The 12575-nt window shown below is 43.3% G+C and overlaps 1 protein-coding gene across 1 annotated transcript; it reads left to right on the plus strand.

Moving 5' to 3' along the window:
* Positions 1–47: 47 nt before the first annotated feature.
* Positions 48–2938, plus strand: LOC143364410 (uncharacterized; the record flags this gene model as incomplete). Its single annotated transcript, XM_076804776.1, has 2 exons — positions 48–2661; positions 2775–2938. Coding segments are annotated over 2 exons (2778 nt in total), but the record flags the coding sequence as incomplete, so codon positions are not given.
* Between the last annotated feature and the right edge of the window lie 9637 nt (positions 2939–12575).

Below are 12575 nucleotides of genomic sequence, written 5' to 3' on the forward strand. Positions count from 1 at the left end.
ATCATACCACTCTTCACGACTCCTTCCAGCGGGGACAACCGAATGAGGCTACGACGTCGTCCACGTCGGCGGCGTACGCGGTCAGCACCAACCGGGTCACCCTTCTCGCCACCGCCAGGGTCTCCCTAGAAGCGACCAACGGACGGACTCTCACCGTCAGGGCTCTGCTTGATTCTGGATCGGAGTCGTCGTTCCTGTCAGAGTGGGCGGCTCAGTCCCTCAGGCTGAAAAGACGAGCGGTGCGAGTGGAGCTGACGGGATACCAGGGAGCGAACGTTGGAACCGCACGATCCGAGGTCCAGGTAACCCTCCGATCTCCTCTTGACCGTACTTTCCAGGTGGCCGTAGATGCCCTGGTTACAAAGCGTCTCATCGCTCCGACGCCGGCGCAGCGTGTCCTCCCTGGAGACTGGCCTCACGTACAGGGATTGCCTCTGGCGGACCCGCACTACTCTGAGCCAGCACAGGTAGATGTCCTGCTCGGTGCCGACGTCTGCGGGATGCTACTTCTGGAGAAGAGATCGGGGCCCGCTGGCACACCCGTCGCTGTCCGAACTCCGTTCGGCTGGACTCTGCTAGGGCCCGTCGAACAGCCGGCAGCCGCAAGATCGACACGGATCCTCCACGTGAGTCGTCAGGCCTCGTTACCGGACCTCCAGCTGTTCTGGGAACTGGAGGAAGTCGCCCCGTCGTCACCGATGTCACCAGAGGATCTACAATGCGAGGAATTGTTCAGCCAGAGCACGCGACGCGACCCCACCGGGAGGTATGTGGTTCGCTTACCTTTTAGGGGGGAGGAGCGCCCGAAGGTCGCGTCCTCGAGAGCGGTCGCTCTGAGGATGCTACTCAACGCCGAGAGGAACCGATCCCGCGACCAATCTCTTCGCGAGCAGTACGTGGGTTTCATGGAGGAGTATCATCGTCTGGGACACATGGAGCGGGCGCGGGAATCGCTGATGAACCACGAGCCCGGCTGCTACTTGACGCACCATGCGGTCTGGAAGGTGTCAGACGGCCGCAAGAAGATCCGGGTCGTGTTCAACGCCTCGCTCGGGATGGGTTCAGGAGGCTCTCTGAACGACTCGCTGCTCGCTGGCCCGAAGCTCCAGAGTGATCTGTGGGCGGTGATCACCCGTTGGCGTCTGCATAAGGTGGCATTCTCGGCGGACATCGTAAAGATGTTCCGGCAAATTCTGGTCCACCCCGAAGATCAGGATTGGCTCCGAATCCTGTGGAGGAATGATCCTGGTGAAGCGGTTACTGATTTCAGGCTCTCGACGGTCACCTATGGTACTGCTCCGGCACCTTACCTCGCAAATCGGGTCCTGAAGCAGCTAGCCGTCGACGGGGAGAGTCGATTTCCGTTAGGAGCACGGGCCGTCAGGGAACATTCGTACGTGGACGACATCCTGACTGGCGCAGATGACCTTCAGCGAGCGTTGGAGATACGTCGGCAGTTGACGGACCTCCTCTCCTCCGCGGGTTTCCAGCTGGATAAATGGGCCAGCAACGTCCCCGAACTCCGCGCTGCGTGCGTGGAGGAGAAGGTCTTCCAAGACAAGGAAGTCCACGGCGCTCTGGGGCTCTGCTGGGACGTCCGGGGGGACACGCTAGCAGTCCGCGGACCTCTTTTCTCGGATGCCGCTGCGTCCAAGTGGACCAAGCGGACCGTGCTCTCCGAGATCGCCCGACTGTTTGATCCCCTTGGGTGGCTAGCTCCGGTCATCGTACGAGCAAAAACGATACTGCAGGACCTCTGGCTCGCTGGAGTTTCGTGGGACGAGCCTCTGGACGCGTCGATGGCTGCACGCTGGTCACAACTAAGGATCGAGATTTCCTCATTAACGGTCGTCACGGTACCGAGGTGGGTTGGGTTCTCACCGTGCATGTCAGACGTGGAGCTCCACGGTTTCAGTGACGCCTCAGAACGAGCGTACGTGGCGGTCGTCTACCTCGTGGTCCGGCGTAAGACGGGATCCTGGTCGAACCTTCTGATGGGGAAGACGCGGGTGGCTCCTATCAAACCGCAGACTATTCCCAGGCTGGAGCTGTGCGGCGCGGTTCTGCTCGCACGCTTGTTGTCGTCTCTGCGGTCGGCTCTGAACTTCGACGAGGTCACAACCCACGCTTGGTCCGATTCGACGGTGACCCTGGCATGGATCCGGACGCATCCGTCGAAATGGAAGACCTTCGTCGCCCACCGGGTCGCGGAGATCCAGAACCTCCTACCTGGGGTCACGTGGCGGCATGTGGGGACACTGGACAACCCCGCAGATCTAGCCACCCGAGGGATATCAGCTGAGGAACTGCGTGCCTCACCTCTCTGGTGGCACGGACCCTCCTGGCTGACCGCCGCACCTGGCGAGTGGCCTGCGACCACTACGCTCAGCCCATGCGAGGTCGCACCGGAACAAAGGTCTGTCGCCGTCGCGCAGGTGGTCGTGGCACCGGAGGAAAACTCGCTGGTCCTCAGGTTTTCCTCACTCTCAAGGCTGACGCGTGTCTCAGCCTATCTCAGACGCTTCATCCACAACACCAGGAGGCCAGCTGTCAAGAAGACCGGGCCACTGTCGGTTACTGAATTAAAAGAAGCGCTAACCTGTGTGGTCCGTGTGACGCAGCGCTGCACGTACTCACAGGAGATCAGAGCACTCACCCAAGGTAAGGTAATCCCGACTTCCTCGTGCCTCAACACTCTGGTCCCGTTTTTAGACAACGACGGGGTCCTGAGAGTCGGAGGGCGCCTACGGCTGTCATCGTTGCCGGAGTCACAGCGGCACCCAGTCCTCATCGAGAGGTCGACCCACCTGGCGACGTTGATCGTACGGGATGCACACCAGAAGACTCTGCACGGGAGCCTCTCTACGACTCTGGCCTGGGTCCACAGGGCCTTTTGGATACCCAGGTTGCGACCAAGGGCGAAGCAGGTCCTACGTGACTGCGTCACCTGCACACGGCTCCGGGCAGAAGTGGGACAACAACGCATGGGAGACCTTCCGCCTTCCCGGGTATGTCCGTCAAAGCCCTTTTCTGCAACAGGTGTGGACTATGCAGGGCCAATCCAGATTCGCACCACCAAGGGCAGGGGTCACAAGAGCCACAAGGGATACATTGTGGTGTTCGTCTGCCTGGCCACCAAGGCGGTGCACCTAGATGCAGTGACTGACCTGTCGTCGGAGGCCTTCGTGGCAGCGTTCCAACGGTTCGTGGCGCGTCGGGGGCGATGCAGCAGCTTGCTCAGCGACAACGGGACCACCTTCAAGGGAGCTGACGTCATGCTGAGGGGAATGTTCCGGGAGGCATCGCAATTCCACACGGCTGTTTCGGAGGAACTGGCCAACGGCGGGACGCAGTGGACCTTCATCCCTCCTTACTCTCCGCATATGGGGGGCCTGTGGGAAGCGGCGGTCAAGTCGGTGAAAAACCACCTTCGACGGGTGATAGGGGAGGCGACACTCACCTATGAAGAGATGGCCACGCTGCTGTGCCGGGTCGAAGCGTGTTTGAACTCACGACCTCTGACCCCGCTGACCGACGACCCACAGGACACTAGTCCACTCACTCCCGGGCACTTCCTAGTCGGCGAACCACTTCACACCCCCCCCCGAGCCTCCCCCCGAGGCAACCGCCTCGTCTCTGACCGCGCGGTGGAGATTAATCCGTAATCTCCACGACCACTTTTGGCGCAGATGGAGAACTGAGTATCTTCACCAGCTGCAGCAGCGTCCAAAGTGGCAACGACGGCGAGAAAACATCGGTATTGGCACGCTCGTTCTCGTCGCCGACGAAGTCACCCCGCCAACCCGCTGGCCACTCGCACGTGTCGCCGAGGTGCATCCCGGACCCGATGGGCTCGTTCGTGTGGTCACTCTACGACGGGGAGACCGCACCTTCCGCCGGACCGTCGCCAAAGTGGTCCCATTGCCGGTCAGAGACGACGAAGGAGGAGCTCAGGGGGAAACATAGTCGGTACAAAATCCGATACGCACGAGGTCACTACGCGGACTTGTCATGGCGGGCGGCGCCATTCATCGTTTACGCGACTGAATTAACGCGTAGCGAGGTAGAAACCCCCCACTCCAACTCGCATCGACACATCGATCTCGCGCGCCATCGAACGGTGAAACATCAACGTCGAACAATCGACGTCGAGGCGGGCGGTATGTTCGGGATTTACGCGAAGAGGGGTTCAGCCGCCAATAAAGATACGCGCAGAAGACAAACATATTTCTATGTGCACTCAAGTAAAACACGATTTTAATGTTATATGACAGAACCGTATGTACATGTTTTCAATAAATCGGCTCTAACGACTAGATCGACGGCGCGTGCGCGACGTCGCCCCTGCGTCGCACCCCGCGTCCCGCGAGCCACCGGGTGGATCGAGCAGCTTGGTGGACCTCGCGAGCCGCGCGGGGAACGGGAGGCAGGAGCGATCGAGACAACGGTCGATCGTCGCAGTCTTGTCTGTTCAATCGACCATCGGTGTTTTTCTTTACGTGCGTTCCTTAACCCGTATAGCTTTTCCCGATCCGTCGGCTTCTCTATTTCTTCTCACGATCTTAGAGAACTTTCAGAACTCTCTCAGATCATTGAGAGATCTGCATTGTTCGAAACAGATGTTTATATAAATTTATAAAATTAGGAGCATTTGCTTGTTAATTTCCTTTTCGAAATTTCCACACTTTTATACAACAATATGATTGTGTAATAGATGCCCAATCGTTTGCGTATTTAATATTAATTTCTATAATTTCGAACGAAATGATATAATTATGCTCACTGTCATCATCGTGTAAAATATTAACATCAGTTTCTATTAATCATACACGTGCGTACATTACACAAATAAACAAAACGGTACTAAAAATTAATGGATTGTTTGTGAAATAGACTTTAACAACGATGTAAATAAACTTTAATGCTATTGTTAATACCATTTAATTCGAGACATTGATCCTCCTGTACAAAGATTTACATTCAATGGAACGAGTAATATAGTGAATTCTATGAAGTGCATAAAAGTGTTCTTTCGGAATGTCGATAAACCATGATCAGTCTATAAGAAACTTTGATAGCACGTGTTTATATGAGTCCTTACAGCTTTTGTTTAGACGAAAATGTTTCCAAAGTGAAAATAGAAATTTAGTCCTAATGTATCGATAACGTTTCTCTAACATTAAATATTACGTTATGTATCGTTCATATTATACAACGTTCAATCTTATATACAAGGTATTACAGAAGAGTTCGGCAACGTTTCATCTCGTTATGAGTATCAATGTCTGTCTACGACCCGTTAATAATGTTTTCCATCTGGCAATCATTTACCAATTAATAATACGTGCTTATCCTCGAGTGCTTACAATTAGTTACATTCGGCAGAATGTCGAGTCGAGTTTGAGTACAGTATGTACGCCGCGATTTCTTATAGAATTCGCCGCATCGGAAGGACGGTAGAAGCAAATCCCTCCAATTCGATAACTGTGCAAATTGAACGGGCAGAAAGTTATTTCTATCATTTCTCTTTCCTTCAAACATCCTTTCCGTCTAACACCTCATTCGCACCTTCGCTTGAGCAATGGACACACATTATCTTTTGCATTTTTTTTAGTTTTAGATTATAAAAGAATATTGAACATCAGTGGCCGTTTTTCTAGACAAAACAAAACTGAATAATCTAGAACAGAGCCGGGGAACCGACCGCCCAGAGCCGCCAGATCAGGGGAGTTGACTCGAATTGAGGGGAAACATGTACCTTGTCTCTGCCAGTACCGGATCACAACAGATTATTACAACGGATTACAGTGGCAGAAGCGTGGGGTAATAGCGTCGTAGAAGGGGAAGGGTAGAGTGGAGGACAAGTCTTAATCTGGTGACTCTTGACCCACGAGACACACACTGCTTCTTTCCCCTGTTCTCGTTCTCAGTGCTTACCAGCGTCTTCCACCATTTGACTGGTATCGTATGATAGAAACAGCGTGCGACCCGCGTGCCGCCGCGCCAGTTCCCCGCCTCTGAAGATAAAGTCAAGCTAGGAGTGGTGCTGAAGAGTGGGAGGACCCGAAAATTAATGGCGGGGGTCAAGCAGAAGAAGTTCCCCGGCTATGATTTATGATCTAAAATAAATAAAAATTATATTATCAGTAGACTGCGGATCTCAATGCAAAATAAAAATTGTCTGCATCAATTGTCAGAAGTAGTAGCTGTATAGATGTTTCGTCCTTTCTTTAAAAATTCTAATAAGTTGCAAATGATATGTTGACATTCTTAAATTCTTTCAATGTTTCTACCGTTTTAAATTGCTCCATCTCGATCTTGTCATGAATGCATAACATCCGTATTGTAATGATCGGGTGTAACAGTAGACATTAAGTTGATGCAATGCAAAACGAAATAATTTAATTTAATTTTCTGACATTCGTGTAGTACAATACCCAAACATGAAAAATGACTATAAAGTTTGGTTAAAATTTAAATTAATTTAGATTTGAATGTTCTTCTGAATAAATTCACAGAAACACAAGATATTTAACCAAAATTGTATTAAAGTGAATGATATCTCCGGTGGAGTATTAAAATGATTCCCTTTGGAAACTACAAACAGCGCAGTAGATTTATTAACTCGGTAAGGTGGCCAGACGATGTTTAGATTTTCCTGTTTGTTTCGAAAGCGAAAATCTATAAATTAGAATCTGGCTGGACACTTTCTTTGCAAAATTATTGCGTTAAACTTTCACGGCGGTCGACGAGTGCTTTGAATTTGGTTATATTTCTCTCTCAGGTATAGGGGAAGAAGCTAGAGCGTAAGGACGCAAGGTCAAGAGATTTGTGGGAAGAAAATCTTCAATGGGAATACACGCTGGACCGGAACATGATAATAGTATACGATCATGAAAAAGATAGTTCTTTTGTGAAAATGGATTCGACGTGTCGGTATTGTTAACCGCAGTGTGCGCTTCTGTAAAATAACATTGGAACTACTTAATCCCGATAATGCTAATAGAAAAATTTTATCAGATTATAAGGGTGATTCAGCTAATGAATGTGCTCTTTTATCGAGATATAAAGGTCACCTTGAGTTTCTTTAAAAGGTTCTTTCAAGGACTTCTTCAAGGTTCTTCAAAGACTTTCAAGGAATTTGATCATTACTTGCATTAAAAATCATTACTAGAGAAATAATATCTATCTATCTCTAATCTATATCTATCTATTTATCTCAGTAACTATTAATTTTTCATCCCACATACACTTATAGTTTTGTTTATTTAGGATTCATTTCTCCCTTTGACCAGAAGATTACCCTTCACGATAAAGAAACTTGAAGGTGACCTTTATTTCTTGATAGAAGAGCAAAACGGAAAACAACTAATTATTCTACTCTTGATAGTATACAACTTTCATTTGAACCATTTTTTCATATACCAAATAGTTTACATATAATTTAGGTGGCACACTTAGTTGAATCCTGTATAGCTTTTACAAGAAAACTTGCCGATACATACTTACATAAGATTACTTGTTGCTGTTCAATATGAATTTTTTGTATTTCACAGAAAACGAATTTTGTTATACTATATACTATATGTATACCAGAGTGAAGAAGGATAAAGGCACAGTTTTTTTATCTTTGAAGAAATATTAACAACTTCAAGTGAGGCAATACGGAATAGCAATTGTAAGATAAAATAAATATAGATGTTAGACATTGTGACCAAATCGTTAGAGTAACCCCATGAAGAAAGGAGCTGCATGTAAAATAAGTTAAGAATGATTCTACGTAACATACAGAAAGATATATACGTGTATTCACATATATGCCATATTTTCATACGGAGATTAATTTTCAAATCAGTAACTATCAAAAATTTGACTAATGGACATGTATTGGTGCTTATAATAAGTAGAAATACTATACAATAAATAATTCTTTTAGATAGACCTTACCTAATAATACACATATCTACCCGTTTAAAATCGAAACTTAATTTTTTTTATATTTCAAAATATGGAAAAATTTAATTCTAAAACTATTTCTAACGTTCAATTATCAGCATAGATTTAAAAACTGCCATTTGCAATACCTTCGGTGATTTCATTGATAAACAAATTAAGTAAAGAGTGTTTAAGATAGAATGTTTGGTGTGTTCGTATACATTTGAAAATGAGTGATCTTGTTTCAATTTCATTGTGCAAATTGGTATACTCAAGGCATAACAAGTTTACAGATTGGAAAACTGTAGACAGAATTTTATCGCTACCTGCTCCAATGTTCGTGTCAAGTGACTCGACATAGTTAATTTGTGTACCGACACTGATAGGGATATTTCATATATTAATATAATGTGCATATTTAAAGTCAAATGAGTTGCTATCGTCACTGTACACAATATCAAGCTAAAGTACTTAGCACAAGTACATTAGAATAGATTGATTATCCACTTGGGAATTATTAAAGTTTAATACTGAGCCGAGAGAGGAGATATTATTGAAACTGCGAATGTAGTTCCAAAATTATGTAGGTCTGCTGTGGATTGTTAGTTCAGGTTTGTGAACGTGTGTCAGGCAGAGTTTAGTGAATATAGATTTACGCTAATTTTAACAGAACCAAATCACGGAAAAAGATATTTGTTTAATCAACGATATTGATTTAGAGAGGAACCGACTAAGATAAAAGGACATAGATCGTGTGTTATAAAGGAACACTGTTATTAGTTATACAGGGTGTCCCAATAATATTGTACTTCCCCGTAAGGGGTGATTTCCAAGCTCATTTGAAGTGACTTTTTCCTTTGAGAAAATCGTCTCCGCGGTTTTGTTAAGGAGTTATTACCGAAAAACACGAACCAATCAGAGCGTGGCTACAGTGGACAGATTACAACTCGGCCAATGCTAACGCCACACTCAACGTGAGGCGCTGTAACCGCGTTCTTATTGGTACGTGTTTTTCGTTAATAATTCTTTAACAAAGCCACGGAAAACATTTCCACACAAGAAAAAGTTACATCAAATGACCTCGGGAATCACCTCTTTCAAGGAAGTACAACATTTTTGGGACACCGTTATAATCGAAGTATAGTGTAGCGGTACGAGATTCGCATCGCAAGATGTTAGAGTTGACCGCCTGCAGATGTTAGGGTCTAAGGTAATAAAACCTACCTTGACTTTTGCAGGATGGCAGAAATTATTTTATTTCCGAATGACTTTACGGGTGTAGAAAATTTAACTACCCCATCATAAACGTTGCCAGCCGAGTACCGCTGGGCCTGTCCGACCGCGCGGCACGCGCGGTCCCGACAAGACCTTTTTTCCAAACATTTGGCGACCACCTTTGCCAGTGACCATAAACAACAGATGCGGGATTTCCTACCCCCGCGAAGCATAGCTCCGCCTTCCTATCTTCGGAAAGGTAACGCCTTTCCGAAGATCAGGATATAAAGGGAGGAAATCCAGAAAATCTACTTCTTGTACCTCTTGCACTTCTCGCGCTTCGTGTCTACGTACTTTGTCTGTCGGTCTCATTGTACATTGAACACGCGATTAAATAAACAGACTATCCTGTTAAATAAACTGACTCTGTTTTGTGGTAACATAACCACAATAGTATCAGATGCATACTTGTTTGGCGATTGAAGTAAGAAACAGACTGATATCTTTTTAAAAAGGCTTACAGTTTTCTATGTCGAAGTTGTAACAAAATATACTTAAGCAATGCTATTCGAACAATTAACCCTTTCGGTACGAGCGCTCTGTCGCCGTGACACTCCGGCTGTACGAATCGAAGCACACTGCGGGACAAATGGCCTATTTTTGGGCAGTTCTCTAAATTTGGTCATTAATGTATATATAAAGGTAATTCTTCACAGAAAATGAAATTTACCAATATAATTAATAGGTTTAACAAGAAATTAACAATTTTTATTGAAAAAAATGTATTTATAAAAACTAAAAAATTAAAATAAATAAATAAATAAATTAACCATACGTAAAGTTAATAATAAGAAACTTAAACAAATTATAATAGTAGTAAACAAAATTAACAAACTTAACAAATCGCTACTCGCTATCCGACTCATTCTCAGTACTTTAAATGTGATCATAAAATAAAACATATATTAAAAACAAATTCAGAATGCATAAAAATGATTATTATTTGATTATTAATAATAATTCGTGATATACACGAATATTGAATTTTTCTATAAAAGTAAATTCCGCACTGTGAATGTGGCGGATAAATGGCAAAATTTTCGACAAAAATCCAAATTTGTTTGGAAACAGAAAATTAAATTTAACAATACAACTAATATATTTAAAAAGAAAATTAAAAAATTTTCCACAATAGATCCTAAGCAAACAAAACTATAACAAGTAATATATCCGAATAAGAATCTCAGGATGTATTTTGCCGTTTTTGTTATATGTTAATTTGAAGTTTTATATGCAATTAATAAATAGAACCACCGTTGAAAATTTATACAAGTTTAATGTACATGTAATGGTAATTATTCACAAAAAATGAAATTTAACAATAAAATTAATGAATTAAAAAAAATTAACAATATGTATGTATAAAATTGATTGTTAAATGATTGCTCAATGATTAATAATATCAATTTCCTCCTAATATGCAATTTGCCAAAGGAATTTATCGTACATCGTGATATGCACGTGTAGTGAGATACATATGTATATATCCCGCTTGTCCACACTGTGCGCCGCTCCGAAAATGCACACATAGCGCGTGGTCAGTTGTCTTTTGTATGAAGATTTTCCTAAACGTTAAATGAGAACTGTGTTTAATTAAACAATGTTTCCTCTAACAAGTGGCGTTTATAGTTTTAATATTAAAAGGCATTTATATAAAATCCGCCATTATAGATGGCGCTCGTGTATACAGGCTGTCACATGGATGCCGGATATATCCGACGCTCGTACACACAGGTCATCAGATGGATGCCGGATATATCCGGCATTCTTGCCGAAAGGGTTAACAAACTAATATTTTAAGAAGTTAGTTTTAATAATACACATATATGCCTCATAATTTTATTTTAATTCTTATTGTGGCCTAATTCCGGGATTTACATATTGTGTTGCAACACCAGAAATTATACTACAAGACGATCAAAGGGTGTACATATTTTTAGCGAAATTAACATTTTTTTGCAGAGAGTTTTAAACGTAATTTTTGCCAATCTAAGAAGGCAATTCCAAATATCGTTTGACTCAATGGGTACTTGTTGACAATTTTGCAAATTCAAATTAGAAATACAATTGTTGTAAAACTAAACTTCTTACATCTCTGCAGGTATGAAATTCAAGATATTCGTCATTAATTCTTTTTAATGATGCATATGCTCATAAATTTAATTTAATTATTAGACTGCGGATTTTTATGCATTTACGAAAAATTGGCCGAGCGTTAAATAAAACAGTAAAAGATTAGAACAATCTAAGAGGATCGATACGTTTTTTTCAATGTATCAAAATTATTAAGGGATGAAATACATTTTATACGATTCCTGCTTCTCATAATCGATGAAGAACATGTTCGTTTTGAATAAAGTTTCGCAGTCTAGTAATTATTTAATCTTCAGTGTTTCATCTTCCCTTATTCTAGTATGTTAAGATGAAAAATTTTATCAACAGGTAAAGCGTTCTCTAAACAGAACATGTAATTTCATAAAATAATTTTTACTTCATATTTATAACAATTTGAAAAAGGGAGATTACTTGTTTGAATAGTAGAATTTTACAACTTTTTTAAACAAGTTCCGTTGTCAGACCGTATAACGTCTTGAAGCAGCAGAGAAGCGTACGCCATCAATCCTATCGTTAAAACTGAAATAACTTAACGAAGCTTCTAAAACATATTCCTTACGTTCTGATATCAAATTTTATGCGACGTATAAACGAGTACGTTGGTACTATAAACTTTCCTTTACTGTTTACTTCGATAGCTATGCTCGCTTTACTTCCGGACCGTCTGCAGTTTCAAGAATTTTATTGGATACTCTGAATTATTTTGAGGAAAGAATTTTGGTTCACCGAACAAATTCGACGAAGTTGTCCTTAAAAAGAGTAATCTTAATTGCTTCAGCTTAGATTTAGTTTCACCTTATCCGAAAGACGAATGGTTCCGATTGCTATAGAAAACAAATAAAGTTCGTTAAACAAATTTCGTTAAAAAAATATTGCAACAATCTAGCTGGACTACTCATTTTAAAGATAGAAGCCTCTACTTTTGCCATCCGCCGTTCATTTTTATTTAAGATATCTTTGTATGTCACAATCGCTGGTAAACTGAAAATATCTGTGGTCTCCAATATGTTGCAAATTGAAACGTCTGAAAAAACATTGACAAATTGTTCCCGCGACTGAAACCGCTGTGGATTTAAAGATTGAAGTTCCCTCTTTACAACGAATGCTTAAACCTTGATTTACGATTTTTTTCTAGCCGATTTACAGAAATTCGAATGGAAGGTCTATTGCCATCTTTGCAATAATGTAAGGATCTGCCGAAATGAGCTTAAACAAGGTTTTGCACAAAGTATGTTTATTTCACAAGTATC

This window comes from Halictus rubicundus, unplaced genomic scaffold (assembly GCF_050948215.1).
Source record: "Halictus rubicundus isolate RS-2024b unplaced genomic scaffold, iyHalRubi1_principal scaffold0520, whole genome shotgun sequence".
Classification (NCBI taxonomy): Eukaryota; Metazoa; Arthropoda; class Insecta; order Hymenoptera; family Halictidae; genus Halictus; species Halictus rubicundus.